Raw genomic sequence first — 24,176 nt, forward strand, 5'->3', positions numbered from 1 at the left:
ACATTGTATCTCATGGCAAAAAGCTAAAAAGTTTTATGTTATAGTCAGAAATACAAATATATATGTGTGTTATTGCAAATGTTTTCTGACTATTCTAGCCAGTTTAATAAACCATAGAAAGAAATGAGGTATAAATAGTAGAAATGAGATAAAATTATGATTATATGTTGATGATGAGATTGCCTATCTAGAAAGTTATAGACTCAACTGAAAAACAAAATGAATAAGAAAATCTAGTAAGGTGGCCAACTCCAAAACACACACACACACACACACACACACACACACACACACACAAGCTTTTTCATACACCAGAAATAACGAATTAGAGAGCTTAACTGAAAATGTTTCTCTTCACAGAGTTCATACAAAAAATATCCAGGAACAAAATTCTAAAAACTGAAAGATCTATTTTAAGAAAATGCTATCATTTATGATAAAGAATGATATAAGACTTCAATAAATGGCTGATACATCATTCTTCTTGATAGAGAAGTGAGATTTTATAGATCTATCAAGTATCCCTAAGTATAATTGTGTTTATAATTTATCAATATTTATAATTATAATTTTCCAATAATACAATGTAGCATAACTTATTACAATTCAAAATTTGTAATATAAAATTATAATTGTGAATATAATTCACAGGCCAGAAAAAACAACATAGCCTTGAAATAAGCCCTAGCATATAGAAATATTTAGTATTTGACATTGATAGCATTTCAGATGAATAAAGGAAGAATAGAAAATTTGAGAAATCATGTTATGACATTGGCTAACCAGATAAAATTATCTTTCATGAAAATGCCCCATTCATAAAAGTAATAAAAAAATCAAGAACAAGTGTTAAAAAGTGTAAGACCCATTTTAAGAAAACTGTTAAGTAGATTCATGAAATAAGAAATGAATTCAATAGTCCAAAATTTAATGCATCAGAATAAGGAATGCCTTTTCAAGCAAATGGTCAAGCTAAATTTACAAAGTAAATGATTGTCATGGTACTACATGAAATTTAAAATATTTGTGCAAAAGTATATATGTACATGTGTGTGTCAATAAAAAGGTAAATGATAAAAGAGAAAAAGAAGAAAAATACTTGTAATATTAGATTTCAAATGATTACTAATTTCCGTAAACATAAGATTTTGGGAGCACAATTATACAAAAGCATCAAAAACCTTAAAAACCTTCATATTTCATCAAAAGTCCTAATATTTCATCATCAACTCTTAGGAATTTTTCCTAAGAAATTTATCATACATATGTGTGTGTGTGTGTGTGTGTGTGTGTGTGTGTGTGTGTGTTCAAAGTTTACCTACTAGGATGTTCATTGCAGCATTGTTTAGAAGGGCTTTTACAAATTGGATCAATCCAGTTGGTTACGCCAAATCAGTGATTAGAAACTGTTCGGCAGAGTTGCCTGCTTTTTATATGTGTGGGCACAAGAGAATGCCATCTTCTCCATGTTACCCCAAAGAATCTCCAATACAGATCTACCAAAAGTCTTGTAGGGGAGGTAGTTGAGATGTTATACACATTATTTAGAAAACAACTTTGAAGCCCCATTAAGCACTGATTTCCCCAATCCCATCTTCACCATGTTGCCACTGAGGTCCCTGTTCCTCCCCCACCTTTACAGAGGATCTGCCTTCTGGCTCCTGATGCTTGCCTCCTGAATTTTCAAACTGACCTTTCTTATCCCTCTTCCATTTTTAGGCACAGAGCAGTTTGGCTATGCCCCAGCTTCCCCCTCTAGATTTGTTCACTCAAACCCACGGCCCGTCCAGCAAACCACAGGCTCTTGAACGATGAGGCCTACCCTCATCAGAAGACAGCAGAGGCTTACAAATAATTTTTTTTCTTTATAAATAAATTAACTAGCCATCCCTAATAAATAATTATTTATGTATGTATAAATTAATGTATATGTGTACAGGTGTATATGTATACAGTGATGTTTGCTGCTTTTTGGCAAGGTGGTTATGAATAGAAATGCCTTCCTGCATTAGTCAGGAGAGGCTACGCTATGCTGTCATAACCAGCAACTCCCAAATCCCAGTGATTTAACCCAATAAAAGTCTATTGATTGCTCATGTGATGTCCACTGTGCATTCAGACATTTCTTGAGGGCAGCTGTTCTCTACCTGGTGACTCAGGGACCCAGTGAGTTTCAACTGTGAGCCTCTGTTTTCTCAAACATGAGCCATCCATATTCACCATGCAAAAGAGAGACTGAAGAACCGAATTGTGCATGGGCTTTTCACCATCACCTCTTGGATGTGACACACATTATTTCCACTCACATTTCAATGGCCAGAGCTGATCAAGTTAACACCACATAATGGCAAGGGACAGAGAAGTGTAGTGTTTTGAATAAGAGATAAGAAATGAAATCTCAAGAACAAAGCTTTGTCTCCACTCATTTCTGTCTGCTAGCAAAGAGGAAATGATGCTAGGGGCATCTGGCTGGCTCAGTTTGCAGAGCAACTCCTGATCTCAGGGTCATGAGTTTGAGCCCCACGTTGGGTATAAAGAGAAAGAAAGAAGGAAAGAAAGAAGGAAAGAAAGAAGGAAAGAAAGAAAGAAAGAAAGAAAGAAAGAAAGAAAGAAAGAAAGAAAGAGAAAGAAAGAAAGAAAAGAGGAGAGGAGAGGAGAGGAGAGAGAAGAGAAGAGAAGAGAAGAGAAGAGAAGAGAAGAGAAGAGAAGAGAAGAGAAGAGTGGAGAAGAGAAGAGAAGAGAAGAGAAGAGAAGAGAAGAGAAGAGAAGAGAAGAGAAGAGAAGAGGAAATGACTCTACTACAGGTGTCTGATAATTTGTCCAGGATTTGCCTTTATAACCACAGCAACTGGATCACTGCCTGGCAGGTAGTAGGTGCTCAGGGTTTGTTGTGAAATATATAGCTGACTGACTACCCGAATAGATGAATAAATTATCAAAAATAAAGGCAACCAAGATATCCAACCATGCCCATACCCAATGCGATCGAGGAATCTCTGTTGCTTGCTGCTGCTCTTAGGACAACTAGACTTACCTTGACTTTCAGGACTGTACACATCACGACATAACCCTGCTCTCTGGGGCCATTTCCTATCACTTGTGCACACGTAGTTTACAAGATAGTTACACAGAACTCCGTGTGATTCCTTAAACGGTCATTGTGCCTTTTCTCACACTTCTGAGCTCATGGCCAGGCAGTACCCTCTGCCTGAAATGCCATTTTTCTCTTTATGCTCCAGTGCCAACACCAGCTCATTTTTCAGAATGTAGAATAAATGCTTCTCCTTCAGAAGGATTTCCAGTAAAGAATCTCTTTTTTTCCCACCTGTCTCCGTAGTGCTTACCCATGCCTCTGCTGACCCTGTCTCCAGGCATGTTCTTGTCTTCATGTCCGTCTTCCCCACAAGACTAGAACCCACTGAGGGCAGCTTCCTCTTTGCCCTGGGATCATTCGATCATCTCATACTCCAGGATTCTTTCCTATCACCTACCACAGTGTCTGACACTGAACAGACATTTCAGATATATGTTCATTTTTTAGAAGATTTTATTTATTTACTTGTCAGGAAGAGAGCACAAGCAGGGAGAGCAGCAGACAGAGGCAAAACCAGGCTCCCCGCTGAGCAAGGAGCCCGATGCATGACTCGAGTCCAGGACCTGGAGATCATGACCTGAGTCGAAGGCAGATGCTTAACTGACTGAGCCACCCAGGTGTCCCTCAGTATATGATCATTAAATAATTACCTGGGGTCGAACGGGAAGACTTCTTTTTCTTCTTGGGCCTTAACTCTTGTGCATCTGCTTACTGAAATTAGGACACGTAATACTTGACCCCAGTGGAGGGCCCAGTGAGTCAGCCTCCGCCAAGGGCTTCATCGCAAGCTGAGATCTGGACCCTCCTATTCAATCTGGGAAGCCTTGCTACCTGGGGTCCTGCGGAGTCAGCATTCCTGCTCATTTCTGGTCTGGGGGAAGTGGGGGGCATCATAAAAGTAACATTTAGATTGTGGTCCATTTAAATACCTTTACATTATCTGAAAATGTAACATGAAGCTCTAGTCTTGCCACCATCACACCATAAAAAATTTTTAAAATTTAAAAAGCGAACAAAAGCCAGGGTCATGTCATTACAACCTAGTCATCAGGATACTTTTAAAGATGCTTTACCGGATCTGGTAAATTGAAAGTTTAAATTTCTTAACGTGATTTATGTTTAAAATAGGATTGAATGGGCTCAGTAAAAACAATTCTAACTCATCACATTTCTCTCAGGTTAAATGTCTTTCGGTGAGAATATTGTCACGTGCTGGTAATTATGGAGAATATATTTTTCAAACATTAAGTACAAAAAAATTTTTGAGATCTCAAAATTTAAAGTAACTTCTTAAGAATTTTAAATTAAACCACCACTACTATTTGATTATTTATTATTAAGTCATCTCTAACTTACTCATGTGTATCTCACCCTCAAAATGTCAAAGTTATGTCACACACGTGAACACACACACACAGGTTAACCTCTGTGTTAAATATTCGGGTAGGACATTTTATCACAATTGTCAGTCATGTTACTCACAAAGGTTTTTAAGATAGTTCTGTGCTATCCAAGCTTTAAGAGAATGTCTTGGGTTACATGAGATGCATGTATATGGTATAATCAAAAATATTCATTTCTAAATAAATTGGTGGACAGAAATACTTTAATGGATACAGGCTTTCTAACCTATTTTTTAAAATAAATCTAAGATATATAAGAGAGAATTTTAAATTCAGCATGTTTACTCTAGAGATACAATTTCTGTAGGTCTTTGGGCATAATCAAAGCAAAAAATCTATGAATTAAAACTATTTATTATATAATTTCATCCAGTCAAGAAAGTAGGTTCTTATGTATGTATATGGTCTGGAAATAGGTAGTCATAAAAAGAAGAGTTCTATCGCTACTTTTATTCTCTTGGTTTGAATAACATTTTATGTTTACATAAAGGACATGTAACTAACCATCTATTTGTAACTTATCCACTCTTATTCTTAAATTCCAAATTTTATAATTGCTGAGTAGCTGGGTAGGAAATACTAAATTTGAATGTATATAAAACTGTAAAACATTGTAACATAAATTATTAATCTCGAGAATATTTTAGGAGTAATATATTTAGATATAATAATTATCACAGTGAATCTGGCATCAGTGAATTAAGTATTTCTAGATTACAATACATTCTATAATATTTGGCTGGAGATTCAATAAATAACATTTAGTCCAGATTTTAAACATTTGTTTTCATTTTACATTTACAAAAATCTGTGCTTGTTTTGGATTTACTAGTAGAGTTTCTATTTTATGTATTTCCACAAGCAAATCCTCACTTTTCCATTTTTCCCCACGGGGAAAAAAAAATGACATCAATGTCAAAATCCTCTGAAATAGAAATATCCAGAGAGCTGGCAAACTAGACAGTCACGAGATCAAGTTCAATAGATTATCTGAGAAGAATTGCTAACTATGTGTAATTATTTTAATATGTATCATTAGGCCATATTTTTTGTGGTGTGCAGTTTTACATTGTTTCCTTGTTTTTAGCACAAGGACATATTTCAGTGTCATAATTTGTTCCTCCTAATGTGACTATTAGTTGTGTTTTAGGAGTGATTTGTAGATTTTTTGACAAGGGACCGGGGGTTCTTCATATTACAAATAAATTATAGAAAATCGGACCCAAACTACTATTACTCATCATTATGCTGACAATTTAGAGGAGTCACAGCTCATGAGCTTGGCTGACTTAAATTTTCAGCCCCTCCTCCCTCGGTTAAAAATTTCTGTTTCTCCATCATTGTTGACAGGGCTTTCTCTTCTATAAATGGCTTGTGTGCCTATTACCACTGACCTGACCTGCCTGCACTTAAAAACTGGTAAAGCTCCGAGAGGTTCCATCCTCTGGTCTAAAACCATCCCCCAACGCCTGAGCAAACCAGAACAAAGAGGATCCAGAGTTGTGCAGACTAATTAATCTGATCCATATAAAAGTCTCCCTCCATCAGCCTTTCTCAGGTGGGAACACTGGGGCCAGAGGCAATGGGAGCCTGCCCAGCGGGTCTCAGCTGGGGGACCTCTGGCGGGCCATCCAGGATCTGAATCCCACCAGGTTTCTCATCCCCAGTCCTGGCATCTCCATCTCACCTCTATCACTTTAGGAGAGATGGTGCATTAGTGGTGAGTAGAGTGATGTTTTAGCATTTCTTCACCTAAAGCGACCATTTTAGTTTGATCAGCCAGTGAGGCCATAACAAAGCAAAGTTTGGGACCAACAATACCTCACTGTAGCACCAAGACATTCCAAACTAAAGTGTATCCATCTTAGTGGGTTAGATGTTGCCGGTGACTCTTTGTATCTGGTGAAGATGATACTTCTTCCCTGTGTCTCTAAAATAAGGCAGAGACCACCCCACTCCTTTTATTCTCTCTCATATGAAGCACTGAGTACAATTCTGATCCTTAGGAAACATGACAGCTTAAGGCTTTCAGCCCCAACAGAAGCCTCCCTCGTAAAAGAATGAGTATTATGTCTCTTTCATAAGAATTAAAGATCTAATCTGACCACAGCTCCATCGATGCTGATCAGGGAGAGGGGCTTCTTCAAAAATGGAAGACACATGATTACCTTTTATGGGTGAGATATTCTAATTATTCAGTGGGGATTCATTTCAGGTTTCAGGATTTTTATTGGAAATCATTTAATTTTCAGTACCTGTCATTTGAAGTGGACAACGAAGAGGCACATATAACAATTACTGGAGCACAAGGCCAGGCCCTCTGCAATTTGCATACACCCATATAATATAATTTTTATCTTCTTTTCACCTAGGAAGCCTGCGAAATTGCACATATCAACCACAGACTGCTGCATAGCATATTGGTCGGAGCAAACTGTTAATAATAATAATAATAATGCAGGAAATTCAATTTTAGGAACTAGCTATATTTATCCACACAAGGAGAGCCTTCTCAGATGCTAACTAGAGCAAACGGAGGGGAGAAAGTGTATTTTCTCCTGTTCTTTTACTTTTTCTTTCTTTCTTTCTTTTTTTTTTTTTTTTTTTTACTGTTCACCACATTCAAAATGAAACCTAGTGCATAATTTCCCACAGCAACTTGGTCATTTTAGTAATGAAGATTAAACAAAAAGCAGACAGATGAGTAAGAAAGAAAAACCGTAAGCAAATAAGCAAGAGTTGAAATCTATAAGTTGCTTCACTAATGTATGCCACTGGTTGATCCTAGGTCTATTAAAGCAATTTGTGAAGCTATTACGTTTGGTTTGTGCAGCCGAGGAGTATCACAAGAGCCAGACAGCGAATACTCTCGTGCGAAGCACTTGCACTCGTGCCTGCTCATATCCTGAGAGATGCTGTTTGTCACCATTCAAATGAGGCTTCCAGAAGACACCTTGTCTTCAGAAAATATCACCTTGTCAATAAATTTGCATTTCATATGTTGCAGAATTATTCTAGGAAGTGCCTTTTAGAATGGCGCTCCTGAGGCTCTGCCTTTCCAACTGTTTAAGATTCATACAGCTTTGCCTTAAAGGCTTCTTCTCAAGCTCCCTCTGCACATTCCCCACTAGCTCACGTTATCCTGCAAATGCCACCACCACCCCGGCCAGGAAGAGACAGATGAGATCCCCGGGACCTTGCATGACAAGTGACACTATTTTCCCTCTCGGGGAGGAGCTGGGGCCTTCCCACATTGGAGTCACTCAATAAATGTGGAAAAAGAACTGATGATGGTGAGCTGAAACAGAAGGCTGGTGAACATCTGTACTGGTGATGAGAGAGGGCAAAGGGAGCCACGGGCTGGTAGGACACCAGGGCAAGACACGAAAACGAGGTAGCCGTGGGCCTTCTGCCTGAGCCCTTGCCAGCAGTTCCTAGCCTCCCGGTTCTCAAGCCCAGAAATACTGATTAGATAGGTGGTCATTAGGACTAATTCGTTCTTCTATGGACTCTAATATAAACTTCAACATAGCCTCTACATGAGGGCTTCCAGGAAGACGTAAGGATTAGGAGCATGAGAGGAAGGCACTAAATTATTGCCAAAGGTCAAGGCACCTAGCACCTTTCTAATGAATTCATTTTTTACTAACTGATGGCCTCAGAGCCCTCTGAAATTTCTCCGCTGCCTGCCATGAGGTTAACTCGGATATAAACACGTCGAACCAGCGGCTTACAGGGATGCATGATGCTCTATTAAACAGGACCGTTCCCTATCATAACATCCTCTTCACGGGCACACTCAGTGATCCCCGCCCAGCCTCCCAGTGCTGAAGTCTTCAATGCATACCACCTGTGAGCAGGGATTCAGGGAACATCATCTGAAGAGAGCCTGGTGTCAAAAAATTCATATCGACACTTTGATCACAAGCAGCGTGGGACTGAAAAGTTTTTGAACAACAAACCATTTGAGTGTGTGTAACGTGCTTGTGAAAATATTCAAGGCATAATTAGATAAATAACAGATCCAGTGTCTATTTTTACTTTGCCTTGATGAGAAGCTTTGCAGGAGAGACTGCTGGTAGTTAATTCTCCTTAACAACAATCTGGGTAATCACAAACCCCAATTAGCCGTGCCTGTTCTATGCTATACAAACTATTTCCTTAGCGCTCCACATCACTACTTTGTAATTAGCTTTCATCTACACGAGCTTTGACTAAAAAAATATAAAAGAGTGTAAGTGATTGTACTGCCACTCAGTATTCTGAGAAATAATCGCCTGCGATTTCAATCAGATTAATTTTATCACCCGTATTAAGGAAAATTACCTCCCTCTTCACTCTCTACAGCTGAGGGCTATTTCATTTCCTGAGATGTTCATAAAAGCATAATATAAAGCAATCTGTAATTGTAAATATCCTTCCCTAATAACTTTGAGATATTTCCTTAATACATCTTTACATTTGGAGTTTCCGTTCCATAAAATACAGTAACAAGTGCTCTATTATGTTTTAAGTGTGTGCTGTTAAGCTGGACAACTCAGTGCTGTCCTTCCTGTTTTTACATAGGGTTATATTTAACTTACAGATAATGGGAACAAGGTTTAAAAGTGATGGAGCGGAATAATGGCGTTACAGCAATAATATATCTTGCCTTTGTGAGGAATAGAACTTTACAGCCCTATTTCAGGTCAGCCAACACTGATGCCATTTTTCACAGCCTGACAATTTCACCTTCACCCAAACTCCAGATGGGTTTTAAACACCCTTTCCAGCCAGGACACAGGCCTCTTGCTACCAGTCTGTCCTTTCTTGAGGACCCCTTCGAGAAGAAACAAAAAAGGAGGGGGGAAAAAATGAAGAGGAAAAAAAAGACTCTCCTCGAGATCCCCAAACGTGGCAATCCAAAGGGTTGAGACCTTCCACTAAGAGTGAGTGATCACAGAAAAGGTTTTGATCTTGGATCTGCAGGTGGATGGAACTTCCCCACTGGACTGAGCACATTCTCACAGCTCCCTTCATCAGGCCCAGAGTGGACAGGTGTTCTGATGTGGCGGCAGGCAGCCGTCTGTGCTGTGCTGAACACGACACTGCAGCCCACTGCCTGCCTGACAAGACGATTTATTAGGTGGGTCATTCCATTGGAGTTGTAACTGGAACGTAAATTTTAGAACTGCTCAGGATTCTGAGCTCAAAAGCATGTCAGAGCCCCAAAGCTGGGGACCCTGGGGAGTCTACTTGAATCCTTGCTGATAATATTAAAATATAATTTGTATCCTCAGCTCCCAATCCATAGTTTCATGCATAAAAAGTCTACGAGCATCTAAGACCCAGCACACCTAGACAAGGCGCACAACTGTATATATCTGTCCTGGTGGGCATAGGTCATTTAAATTTGATAAAGACCACAGGGGGTAGGCTGGCGAGGACGGGAAGTTCCATTGCTCTGTGCAGTGGACCTTGAATTGTTCTCATATAGTCAGGCCCCGTAGGGAAATGAAGTGTTTAGACGGCTTTAATCTGCTCCCCTGCAGCAAACACAGTGGCTTTTGCCAGCTCAACTCGAAAGTGTTCTCCCTTGCTTAACATTCTTCATGCCTCTCTGTCTCCTGGCGGGCTTGCAAGGTTTTGTGGGTTGGTTTTTTTTTTGTTGTTGTTGTTGTTTTTACCCTGCAAAATCATGTCATGTGGACCAAACTTTGGAGTTCAAAATGGGAAAGGGAAAGAAAATTAAGTAAAACCATTTGTTCTTTGCTTGGTCTCCCAATGCAAGAGAGGATGCAATGGAGACATGCATTTGTGTGTGAAAGAATGCTCAATGAGAAAGGTGCAGAGTGCCCATTTCCCATATTGCTACTTTTCTCAAACAGTGTTCTGACCCCTGAGCGCTGATGTAGGCCATACTGGGGAGTAGCAACTGAGATCTGGGGCAACCCATGACATCTCGCTACCTCTGAGGACAGTCCTTCTGGGATGTGAGCAGTGGCACAAAACTGGGACCCTGCAAACTAATTAGCTCCTTCACTTTATTTCTCCTGCTGTCACTGTAGTCAAAAGAAAAGGCTTTAACACGTGTTCTTGCCTTGTCTACTTTAATCTTGTCTACTTGTCTACTTCCATCATGACAGAAGACCTTTTAGAACATGAAGATGTCATTTGTAATTATGAAGAAGACTCAGGCTTGTGCAATTCACGAGAAATCCTCTCAGACGTGGCTGTAGGACTGCCATTCGGCAGCACTGACTTGAAAACATCAGTGAAAACTACATCACGTTAGGGTCTAGCATAAAATCCTGACCCTGACCGGGGAAACCCTGGTTTATGGTAGCTAAGTGTCTAAGTCCTACTTTAACTTATTAATTATACCTCCCAACATCGCAAATACGTGTAGACCATTGCGAGGTGAAGTGATTGAGGGTCAAGACATTAGAGACCAAAGAAGTGTGTGCGTATGCAGGGGAATAAAAACTTTATATGGCACAAATGGATGTTTCCAAAAGAAAATCTACATTTTGAGCACCACTCTCTTGGGCATTAATAACAAAAGTCGTCTTTTGGACGAAGTCGGATCTCCTGCTATTTTCTCTGAAGTGCTAAGGTGTTAAGGAAAAGCCAGCAGGCCTACAGATTGTGGTGACAGAGACATATGTTCACACCAGTCAGGCTGATGAGCAAGGATCAGAGATGACCAATGAAATACATAGCATGTCAGGTACAACCTCCCATTCTGTCCTGGGTGGTGGGCTCCCTTAGGAAAAGCTCAAAAAGCTCTTTGCTTTTATGGAGATTGAATTACAAAACCAACATGAAGACGTTCTTTCACAATGTAGGAAGAGATTTAGATATTTAAATATTTCTTATATTAACCTGTGAATTCTAAAAGTTTGTAAAGGGCAGTTTGGTTTAGAATCATCACTTTCAAACAGAGCTTCAAAGAGTTATGACACTTTATTTCATAATTCCCTGGGCAATGATTTTTATTGAACACTTACTATATGCCGAATGCTATTCTAAGAGCTGGCTGTGAGAGGAAGGATCTGTTTTAACACAGTAAATGGAAAGGATATTCAAAAACCTTTTCCTTCTTCCCTTTATTTATTTATTTGTTTATTTATTTATTTATTTTTGGCACTCAGTCACTGTTACAAAGGTAACTAATTTGAGGAAGAGATGCAGAGCCTGAAAACTATGAAATCTTTTTACAAGTTTTTGCTTCACATTACCAGGAAATATTTCTTCCAGAAGTTAAGTGTGGAGAGACTCTAATAACCTAGCACACTTAAAGTTTGCATTTGTAATAATAAAGCAACTGAAAATTAAAGTATCTATGCTGATTCGAGGTATTTATTTCAATGTGAAAAGTCAGAAATGGTTAACTTGATTCTTAAGTGATGCTATCCAGTAAAACAAACAGACAAACAAACCCAGCCTCATTATCAGAGGTACACTGACTGCATCACCCAGACTCACCACCCAGCCTAGTGGCTAGGAACTGAGTGGATTGCTCTCATCTGGGGCCATTTGCTGGAACTGGCTTAAGAGAAGGAGGGTTGGCTACCATGGTAGTGAGAACCCATTTCATTTATAGGCAGGAAATGCTGACACGACTCTCTTCAGCGTGGAACACTGTTGACAAGCAACGAAAGCAGGATGACAGTATTGAAACAACATTCACTTAAGCTGAAAAAGTAAAACTTAATTAAAAAAGAAGAAGATGATGATGGCCTTTGCAAGGCCACTGGGAACTACACCTTGTGTAGGTTTACTGGGCCTGTAGGAAGTCTTCCTGTAGGCTGTCTGACCTTGGAGAGAAGGCAACTGAAACCCAGTCCTGCTAGTGGTACCATGCGGTTCTTCAAGATTGAGGGGTACACAGGTCCAATGTTAGAAGTGATGGCAAAATCACCCAACCTTCTGCTAATTTCAATTGGTGAGGTTGCAAATTACATGAGGCAAAAGGTTTCAAAATATACTGCTTCTGTTGCTCAGGGATGTATTAGTCTGTGCAGGCTGCTATAACAGGTGGTTTAAACAACGGAAATGTATTTTCTCACTATTCTGGATACCAAGAGGATTAGTGTCTGGTGGGAGTTTCGTCCTTACATTACAGGCAGCTGCTTTTGGTTGTGTCTTTCCATGGCCTTTCCTCAACGATTGCATGCACATACATGTGTACACACACACACACACACACACACACACACACACACACGGATCTCTGATATCTCTTTTCATAAGGACACTAATCCTATTGGATCAGGGGCCCACCCTTATGCTCTCATTTAACCTTAATTATGTCCTTAGAGGCCCCATTTCCAAATTCAGCCATAGTGAGTCTCCTGATTACCTTAGATAGCTTCACAAAATAGACGTGGGGTGAATGGAAATGGACCTTGGTGAGAAAGTTCAACTGCATTGTGCCATTGAAGAATCACAGCAGCTGACTACAACATTTGTAAGAACTTGCTATGTGCGAATATCAGACAAGGAGTAAAACCTGGTCCACATCCTCAAAGAGCTTACAGTCTCTCTCCTAACCCCTGCAGGATTTAATGCTCAGAGAAGAAGTCTAGATTCTCTTGCAAATGGAAGTACAAAGGTGTTATTTGTTTGGCTTTTTGTTTTGTTTTGTTTCAGAAGACTCTCTCTTTCTCTCAGCTTAATTTAAACAAAACCACATGAAAATTTGAAAATTTGACTCTTTTCTTGGAAGGCCAATGTGAACTGTCCAAGCTCACCAGACAGCACTGGCCTCATTAGTCCGGCACCAGCTACAGCAAAGATAAGGTATGGAGTAGTACCCATACGTTGTTGTGGAATGAGTTTAAGAATGAAGAGTTGACTTTAGACTATACACAAATAGTTCAAACACATCCATGTACAGTTATACCCAGTAAAACATCTCCCTGCTGAATATTTTCCTGGTAGGATAGCTCTTGGTAGCTTTTTGTTTTGTATTTTGTTTTTGTGTATGCCTATGTTACTTCCTTGCTTTTCTGTCTAATATTTATTTGTTTTTAGCTATACCTCTCGCTTATCCCCTTAGTGGTCTCTCTAGCATCTACTATGCATTTTTAACTTATCTCAGTTATTTACACTAAAATAACATCATGACCCATATAAGAACCTTGCAAGAGTACACTGCCATTTCCCTCTTCCCAACTTCTGTGCCATTGTTCTCACAAATTTTTGCATATATTAAGAAACCCACAATATGTTGTTATTAATTAACTTTAGACAGCCAATTATCTTTTAAATAATTCTAAAAATGAAAAAAATACATTTACTCATATATTTACTATCTTTGGCATTCTTCATTTTGTATCAATCCATGTTTCCATCTGGTATTATATATATTTAGCCCAAAGAACTTCCCTTAATGTTTCTTGTAGCACAGGTCTGCTAATAACAAATTCTCTCCGTTTTCGTTTGTCGTAAAATGCCTCTATTTTGTCTTTATTTTCAAGGATTCTTCACACAGGATATAGAATTCTACATTAACTATTTTTCTTTCAGCACTTCATTTTAAAAATGTTCCTTTGACTTTTGGCTTCTGAAATTTCTAAACAGAATTGGTATTAATTCTTATCTTCATTTCCCTTTACATAATCTGATTTTTTTTTCAATCTGATTTCAAGATTTTTTACTTTGTCACTGGTTTTCAGCAACCTGACTACCATGCACCCTGTAATTTATCCTGAGACTTTTGAGTTTCTTGGATCAATGGGTTCATAACTTTTATTATATTGGGAAATTTTATGGCATCATTTCTTGAATTATTTTACTCTTCCTTCTCTCTCCTTTCTTCCTGGGACTTCAAATATACATATGATAGGCTACTTAGTATTGTCCTTCAGGTCTATCTGGTTTTTAGCCTTTTTTCCTCTGTGCTATTTGTATATTTTCTATTGTCTTGCCTTCAAGTTTACTGATCTTTTCTTCTGCAGTGTTTAATCTGCTATTAATCTCCTCCGGTGAATTTCTCACTTCAGATATCATGTTTTTCACTTCTGCGGTTTCAGTTTCTTCCTTTTAATTGTTTCCATTTCTATCTCCATTATGTTCATGATTTTCCTTTAAATTCTTGAATGTATCTATAATACCATTTTAAATTCCTTGTCTGCTAATTATATCATCTCTCTTTTCTGTGTATGTTTCTATTAACTGATTTTTGTCCAGGTTATGGGCCACATTTTCCTGCTTCCTCAAATGTCTAGCAGTTTTTATTGGTACTGAACATTGTGGCTGTTACTGTTGAGTATTTGGATTTCGTGGCCTTTATATAAAGTGTTGAGCTTTTCTCTGACAGATAGTCAAGTTACTTTCAGGTTATCTTTCTCTTTTGGAAGTTTGTTTTTAAACTACTCTAGGGTGAGTCTAGAGTAGCCTTTTGGGGGCTAGTTTTGCCATGCTAATAAGGCCTTACCCTGCTGGAGCCTCTCCTGGATGCCCTGCGTATGCAACAAAAGTTCTTCACTTGGGCTGTTTTGGAATGTGATTATCTCCCAGCACTGTGTGAGCTCTGGGAAATGTTCAGCTTACAATTCATGGGTGGTTATTTTTGCCCTGATAATGGAGTTTCACTCCGTGCATGTGCAGCTTAGTAGATAGTCAAAGCCTCAAGGATTCTCTTGTTAGATCTCTCTCTCTATCTTTTTTTGTCTCTCTCACTCTTACTTCCAACCTGTCTCCTCTCTGATACTCTGTTTTGCAAATTCCAGCCCAATGAAACTACTTGTACTCCAATCTCTGTTTTGTTAGTTCAATAAAGCCACTCTTCTCTGTCTAGATTCTCCTTCTTTACACTACAGTCTGGAAAATGACTGTAGGCAATAAGCCTTGGTGACCATGGGACTTACTTTGTTTTCTCTTCTCTTCAATATTTTAGTCCTGTAGTACCTGGTGTTCAGTGTCTAAAAAGAATTGTTTCAGTGCACCTGGGTGGTTCAATCAGTGAAGCATCCAACTCTCAGTTTTGGTTAAGGTCATGATCTCAGGGTCGTGAGATTGAGTCTCACATCAGGCTCCATGCTGGGAGATTCTCTCTCCTTCTCCCTCTGTTCCTGCTTGCACTCTCTTCCTCTCAAATAAAATAAAATAAAATAAAATAAAATAAAATAAAATAATTGTTTCATAGGTTTTATCTAGTTTTCCAAGTGTTTATAACATCAAAGTTGATTACATCAACATGACCAAGAAGCAATCCTCCTCTTGATTTTTAATATTAGAGCTACATAACTTATCTGTGTATCAATAGAATGTTTTCTTGGCAAATGTTTATATAGAAGTATTATAATTATATCTCCAAAATTCAATACAACATATTGAACAAAACAATATGAAGAAAAATCTTGAGTTACATTCCATATACGATTTGTAAAATATGGGTAGCTGTGCTGAAATTCACACCAACTGTCATAAAAAGTGATGTATACTTCAAATGCTAGAGCTAAGAGAAGCCGTGGAATAGCACAAGAAACAATCATTGGCTAACAATCTAGTTAATATTTTGGTGATCTGAAAGTCGTGTTAACCTTATGCATATTAACATAGTAGTTTATTACATGTGTGTGGGGACCTGTTAGTGTGCTTTTGTTATATTTTAGGATATTAGCTAGGAATTTGTATTTATATGTAAAGCCATAGTTTTCCCCACTTAAGGTATTAGAAAATGGCCATCCAGTTAGTGTTGTCAGGCAGATATCTCTTTTTCTGGCTAGGATTCCTTACAGTAAGCATGAAATGACTGCATTTCCCAATGGCAAAGCTTTCTCCCAAAGGGAGAACATTCCCAGGGGAGTGCATCCTCAGCAAGGCTCAATTACTATCTAAACATCTAGAGAATTATTCTTTAGGGTCCAGTTGAACAAAATCATAAAGAGATTATTTGAAGAAAATTTGAATCCTGACATTTGAGTCCTGTTGAAAGATGAGTAAGTAAATCATTAAAACAGGCTCACTCTGAGCTGGCTTTAGTAAATAAAAGGAAAAAAAAAATCAAGAGAAAACCTGAAATCTTTGGACCTAAAGAAGAGTTAATAGCAAGAGAAGCTTTTACAAGGAGTACATATGTGAAATTGTTATCGCAAAGGAGATGACTGTGTGTTAGGGTGTTAAACAAAACTTCTGATATATGTATTAAAACAACAGAAAATCCAGTACCAGGGACTGGTGACTCAATATTCACAGAATGATTATTTTTGACCCAAACTCATTGGTTTGAAAGGGTTAAATAAGACCAAAACCTTTTAAAACACAAGCACCCAATTTACTAATGATTTGTACCTACACGCAAATCAAATTAATTGCACTATTTCTGGAAATATTACAAGTAGGGAGGAAAATTTCACATTTATCAAACCCATTTAAATCCATTTGGAACCCTTTTTGAGAGGCATTAAAAAGATTTAGCTGTTTAAAGAGTGAGCAGGGCTATTTGGACACAATTATTTAAAAGTATTAAAACACGCTTCTGGTCTCCCCTTAATTTAGTAGCGCGATGTCCAGGACCTCTCAGATGCAGTGAATCCGTCGTATGTTTGACATTGGCCTCAGTTGTTTTATTTTAGCAAAGATTCTGGCATCATAAGAGCCCAGACCACTTTCTCCTTCAAGAAATATATATTATCATGTCTCTAATTAGAAAGGAATCAAGAAATAAGCTGTCAGCTGAAATTTATGATTACTTATAAAATGCTACGGGCCACAATGGTTCATTTTAAAATGCTGGCTGCCACTAACATTTCCTTTCCTTTTGCTGCAATCACTTAACAAAGAAAAGCATTTCTGAGCCTCAAAAAAATTACATCTAAGAACTCACAGGAGTGATGCTCAATGAAGTACTTTGCAGGACGGAATCTAATCATTTTGATGGGATTGGGTTTTAGTCTCACTCACCAAGCTTCTGTTTTATAGGCCCCTCAAGACTCTTTGGGGGGAAAATGCAACCATTTCCCCAAATTTCAAATGTCCTACTTTAGTAGGCATTAATAGACATATACAGGAGAGGCTAGGAGGGGGCAGCGTAGATGGGTGAAAGAGGCAAGAGAGGCATTTGGTACAGAGCAGGCGAGTTTAACAGCATGCCTGCCATTTCTGTTAATAGAAATCATGTGGTTATAGCCCCATTCACCCAGTGGACAAGTACAGTACCCCAGCTTGTCCTATTACAGCTTTTCATTAGAGAACAGCCGCATCCCTCCCTTCTCGACATTAAATACAGGCTGCACTTTGTGAAAAGATACACCCAAGGTATCAGAGCGGTGACTTGGCTCCAGCTTTGACTTTGTTTACCTCTGGGTAGAGCCATTTCTGCTGTGTCATGAGGCGGACACGTACAGGCAGGGGAGGGCAAGTCTGGACACACAGATACTGCTCTTCAGAAGAGCAGGCTCAAGATTCTGAGTGGAATTAGCTTTGCCAATTGCCTTATTCCATCTGCTCATAGCAACCTACACACCATACCCATTAACAGAAAAGCTTCCCGTGATATTAAAATAAAGGGGCCCAGCAGGGTTTTTTTTTTTTTTAGATGTATGTTTGGAAATGTACATAAATCTGGACAAATCATACAAGCACCGTAATGCCAGTTACAGAGCTGGCCCTTTGGTGCTTTCAACTTTTCTAAATCGATCGTCCTATTTTCAAGAATATTTTAAATTTACTTTTTTTAAAAAAATGTCTTATGCTTCGCACTACATGGCCCCCAAAAAAAGACTGAAGAATTTTTCATGATGCCAGAAGGTTAGGCAGAGTTCCCACGTCTAACAGATCCTATTCTCTCTCCATCATTCTAATTCTTAAAGTGTAAAAAGGTCCCAGTCCCCCAGACTGCATTCTGATCCAACTTCGTCTTCAGAGTAAATTTCTTTGCTGAGATACTTGTTCCGGCAACAGGCTGCCTTCTAGCAACACCCCCGGACATCTCTAGAGTGTTTCAGGCTGTTACCTATGCTTTCTCACACCCAGCCTTAGTTCTGAGAATTTGTTGATCTTCAAAATCAGGGGAAGTGTCCCCATATTTGAATTGGGTCAAACACATTGCTGGCATAGTCAGCCAAGAAATATTGAGCTCCCTTGTTTCCAGCATCTTCTCTACCTTCAAAGAGCCCACATCATGCCCCATGCAGCAACTGCCTTAAATCCCATCTTGGGATTCATGTTTCTGTGATAAGGTAGGTGTTTAAATACCAAGCCAGTCAGCTTTCTAAAACAAATAAATATGTATTTAAACAGCTCCTTTGTGCTCTAACTGAATGAGGGTTGAGTGGAGAATCTATAGAAGCCATGCCTTTCATCTGTAGTCCCTCTCTTCTGGGCTGACAGCCACATCCATTGGGACTGCTACCAACCACAGAGAAGAAAAAAAAAATCCACAACCAATTCTTTTGTCATTGGGGTCTTCTCCCTTGGGAACAATGTTGTCATAGATCACTTTGTGTCTTCTACCCTCCAGTTTAACCTCCAAAATTTTTCATCAACTTCCTGGGCACAGGAAACATAAGCAACTTCCTTATGAGGGAAGAGCTGAAATGCCAAGACATTCAAGGATGGCTAGAAGAAAGGATTCACCAGGGGGAAATTTTCAACACTGAAGAAGATACAAGACACTGGAGCAGAGACTGCGTTTGGTGGTGGCTGCAGCACCAGAAGACATTTGAGTCACTGCCCCAGGTCACACTCAGAACATTTCTGATCCTCAACAGGTGGTTGTCCTGATGAACCCTACCTCATACTACTGTGCCCAAAGGGGGTGACCTCCCTGCCACTGGAAGTGGTCAGGCAGGGATAGGAAAGAGGAAATCTTGCCTTGGAAAGAAGGTTGCACTCCATGACTGCTAAGGCTGTATGGTTTTATTATGGATTTTTCACAGTAATGATTTGGACTATTGCAACTGACATGGAAAGCTGTCCACATTAGCAGCCAGATCCCACCACAACATCTATACGCATTTCAGCTGCGTATACTTCCTCATGCTAATGAAGGGACTATTATTTTTCTGACCTTTTAGTCCAGCATCCATTTTTACCCTTTTTTTTTCTTTTTTCTTCAGAAGTCAATGACAATCTCCTTTTATAAGAATCAAATGAACACTTTAGACCAAGAACTATCAGACTTTGTGGTTATTATAATTTATTTGGGGGGAGGAAGTGGGGAAATAAAATAATGCGAACATTGACAGGAAAAGTGATCCCTCTGAAAAGTAAGTAGATTTGCTTTTCAAATACAAATAATCAAACCACCCCAACTCCCATGCCAAACACCACCAACAAATTAAGAGCCTTCCACCTTCACACTACAAATTCCAAAAGCCTCAATATTTAGGTGCAGGAAAAGCCATAACTATATAATTTAAGACACAGACACCTGACTGGTAAATACAAATACATATTTTTGAATCCACAGAAACTTATATGTGAAAAAGAAAATCACACATGCAAACACATTGGCTGCTTCCGAAAACTTGGCCCCGAAAGTTGACTATATTTTGCCATCGGCAGATGTTGTTGTTGTTTTATCATTGGAGACGTTGGTATTTTTACACACTTCAGAAAGGATCGCTGAAATCACAAATGCTTTTTAAAACAAACTTAAAGTAATCATTTACATTCAGGGTCCAAAACAAGGTACAAGTAGGAGCCGGCACTTTAATGAGATGTCCTCTTTTTTTCCACCTTCCCTAAACAAATGGAGAATGATGTGTGATTCACTTTTTAAGCCAGGTCACCTTTAAGAGCCCAGGGATGGCTGTTGCCACTGAATTACTTGCCAGCCCTCGCCAGAGATGTCTGCCCGTGCAAAACCTGTGACAAAGGACTGAAATGACAGCACTCTGACTCACTCCTACATTGTGTTTGTTTAGGAAGGTCCTAGAAATTGTATTTCACCAACCACATTCGCTATCAACACACAATTATCTGGCTTAATCATGTGGAACAGTGGCAAATTCACCTGGGGCTTAAGAACTAATGACATTCTCGTCTGAGCTGCTTTAGTGAAATGGCCTAGCACCTGAAGCAGGAACAGCAAGATTGCTCAAGAAAATTTGGTTTTCTGTTTTCATTTCACAGCATAGGGCCTCTGCTCAAATCAACAAACACTCCTGATTAAATAGCTGTGGTAGTCAACTTCTTCGCACTCGTGTGCGTGGCTCTGAATGTACATCGAGCACCCCAACCTTTACAGGAAAAGAATTGTCTGTGACTTGTTGGTGATGCATTGTCTTTTTGACGGGGAAAATAAGTAAATAAATTGGCATTGAATAATTTGGGTATGATTACAGTTATTAGCGTGGACGACCCCTCTGAGGCTGAAAGCAACTCCTACACGGTAGCCCCAACGACACACAAATACGCTCAGGTATATATTTTCATTTCCTCTTGCCATCTGCAGCAAGGGCATTAAGATTCTGCTTACTCCTGAAAAATCCAGCCCCTACCCGCGGCCTTAACCCCCAGTGTGCAAGGGCTTTGTAGAGTCACTGCTGACTCTGCTGCTAAATCCCAAGGAGAGGAGAGGCCAATTTTCAAAAGCTGGCAGTGGCAAGAAATTGAGTGTTCAGACTTCCAAATGCTTCCAAGAAAGGGTCAGGTGCAGTGTTCCTCCTGGAGGGCTGCAGGAGAAATAGCCTTCATTTATCAGAATAATGATTTATTTTCATTAGCATGCAAAGTCAGACCAGGATAGCGTGCCAAATTCCTGGTTTCCCTCTTGGTGTGTGCTCCACACCAAATGTCCTTTTATGTTTATTTTTGTTTTATCCCTCTCGTTAGCAAGGGCCACGGGGCTCGAAGGTGATAAGCAGAGTGCTTTCACATTAGCTAAATTATTTGGTGTCACTGCTAGCTCTGGTGCTGGGCTTCTTCCTGCACCAGAGCCCCAAAACCTTCCGTTTAGAGAAATATCAGAAGTTCCTAGGTTTGCCAGCGGCAGTTGGAACTTCTATGTGCTCTGCCTCTAATTCATCTGCGCTTTCCCTCTCTGCTTCCCAACTAACCCCTACTAACTCCCACAAACACCGCTATTACCCCTACCTGCAATGAATATGCAGAAATACAGAAACTGGGATAAACAGTACTCAGGGCAGAAGCAATAATAATAATAATGATAAGCCCAAAAGAATAAATTTTTTTAAAAAGCAAATAAAAGTTAAGAATTAGCAAGAGTCTGAAGATTTGTCATCATACTGACTGTGAATGTTACATTTTTTAAAAAGGGGGCATTTTATAACAAAGTCTTCTGGTACTTGACAAACTAAATGTCTTTGATTGAGCTCCAAAATCAACCTGCCTCATAATAAAATGCCTAATGACACAAATAGTGGTTCTCCAAGGATCCGGAGTGGATAAATTCAGCATACTGTTTTCACCAGCCAAGAGAAGTACATATGGTTCTTTGGTAGACACCCACTAATGTTACTGCTTGAATTGCTATGAAACAAAATGTAATCAACCTTCATTGTACAGTTCACATAAAGTTACTGTACACTCATCACAAATGTGCATGGCTACTAATCATTGGCCAGAAGCAGCAGCTCCTGGATTCATCAGAAAGAGGGCACAATGTAGCCCGAGATTACAATGAGTAATGGGATATTTCTCTTAATAAGTAGACACTTACATATCAGGCAGTTCACATATGAGGAATCAGAGCTCAGATAGGAAATATTATCAATTTGAAATCAAATACCTATGAGAAGTATGTCTACATCCTGCATTGGGACTTTCTCCAGTATTTCTATGAAGTCTCAGAAGTGAAAATCACTTAGAAAAATTGAAAACCACACTCTTCCAAAATAGCACATATCCAAAAGTCCCCTCACCTCAGTAAAGAGCTCAATAAAGAGTTTTGTTGTTTGTGCATCTCTTCTAACTTGAATCTTCTCCTTAAATCTCTTCTCCACCAGTCCCCCACTACCCACCCCCAATGCTGATGTCCTTTATCTATCACCCACTGTACAAAAGGGACCTGTATGCTAACAAGACACAATTCTGTCATGAAGAAGACCAATATATGAGTATTGTGATAGGTATAGGGAAATAAAACTAATATATTTTATAGCATCTGCTGCAACTATAGAGACATACACAAGGGTTTAGGAAGAAGAATTGAAAACAACTGTTTTGTTTTGGTTTTTTTCTATTGCAAGATGAAAGTGTAGAAACTCTCCACAAGAAAAAAAAAATGATACTTTGCACAGGGTCTTAAAGGATTGCCAAGAGTTTTGTTTTAGTTTCTCAGAGAAAATGCCATTCCAAGTGGAAGAAATAGCATTCATTCATTCATCTGCTCATTTATTCACTCAGTGATAGTTAGCAGTGCTCTAGACACTGAAAATAGAATCATGGGGAGAATGATATGATTCCTTCTCTCGTAAACTGGAAGTCTAGGGGTGCCTGGGTAGCGCAGTGGTTGGGCATCTGCCTTCAGCTCAGGGCGTGATCCCAGCGTTCTGAGTTCGAGCCCCACATCAGGCTCCTCCACTAAGAGCCTGCTTCTTCCTCTCCCACTCCCCCTGCTTGTGTTCCCTCTCGCGCTGGCTGTCTCTGTCAAATAAATAAATAAAATCTTTAAAAAAATAAAAAATAAAATAAACTGGAAGTCTACTGGGGAGACATGAAATTATCCAATAATTACATAGTCACAAATTGTCCTGAATGACATGAAGAAAAATAGTGACAGCAGTTCAGAGCAGTGCTAGGCCTTTCTCAAATGGTGACATGTGAGCTGAGACATCAGGGATGAAACTGAGAGAGCTGTGTGCAGAACGAGGAAGACACCACAGGCAGAGAAGAAGACCTCTTCGAAGAGCCGTTCCACTGACACCTAGACCAATGAAATCTGACCATCGGTGAAGAGCCTAGACTTGTGGCCACAAATGGATGAACTATGTAAACAACCCACTTCACGGACTTCTGACTGTACTCTTTTCTCACTACTTCTGTGCTCCATAGAACCATCTGTGAATTCACTTCTTCCATGCATTTACTTCTAGACAGATAAGCAAAAAAAGAAAAATGGGATTATAAAATAATAAAAGAAAATTGGTGAAAACAAGTTCATCTCCTGAAAGCTATGGCTTTCTCTTCACATTACCAAAATATTCCTCTCCCTCTCCTACAGTCCTGTGGCAGAAATGGTCTTTCCTCAAAATGAAAATTTTTCACCATCTCCCACAGTAAGTTGAATTATAAGTCTCATCTAGCCATTCAAACCCACATGAAGTACTTGTCTAAAAAAAAGAGAGAGAGAGAGAGAAAGAAAAAAGCTTTTTTGTTATTCCATAATCCACAGGTTTCAGAAACGATCTCATAATTTCTAATTAAGTGGGCTAAATTTAAAATACCCAAACTAATTCATTACTAAAAAGAACCCCATTGGTTTCTAACCTTAGAAGCATATTTTAAGTTGCAAAAGGAAAATAGCATTGTTGAGCTATAAGCTATAAGCTAAGGACTATCAAGAAATGGTGCGGATAATTTATAATTGAAAACAAGGGGAAAAGTCCTTGTTTACCAAGTTGGAAAAACCCAAGAGTATGAATACACAGAAATCTAGGTACTGCTCAGGTGCTGACCAGCTGTGCTGCCACGTAAAATCCTCCTAAATTCCCTATTTTTTTCTTCAGATTCTTCATCAAAAGTAGATGGCCCCTGGTCTTCCAAACTACTTGGGTAATGAG

The 24,176-nt window shown here is 39.2% G+C and overlaps 1 protein-coding gene across 13 annotated transcripts in view; it reads right to left on the reverse strand.

Moving 5' to 3' along the window:
- Positions 1-24,176, reverse strand: part of TMEM182 (transmembrane protein 182) — a 264,818-nt gene that overhangs the window by 94,487 nt on the left and 146,155 nt on the right. Inside the window, exon 6 of one of the 13 annotated variants that reach the window (XM_087863238.1) lies at positions 3,972-23,485. The exons of the other annotated variants lie outside the window; for them this stretch is intronic. Within the exon in view, the coding sequence (XP_087719364.1) occupies positions 23,463-23,485 (23 nt within the window). The 3' untranslated portion in view covers positions 3,972-23,462. Of the gene's footprint in view, positions 1-3,971; positions 23,486-24,176 lie in introns of those variants that run through there. 13 annotated transcript variants of the gene reach the window in all.

Source organism: Ursus americanus, chromosome 7 (genome assembly GCF_024610735.1).
Source record: "Ursus americanus isolate L20-20 chromosome 7, mUrsAme1.1.p, whole genome shotgun sequence".
In the NCBI taxonomy this organism is placed as follows: Eukaryota; Metazoa; Chordata; class Mammalia; order Carnivora; family Ursidae; genus Ursus; species Ursus americanus.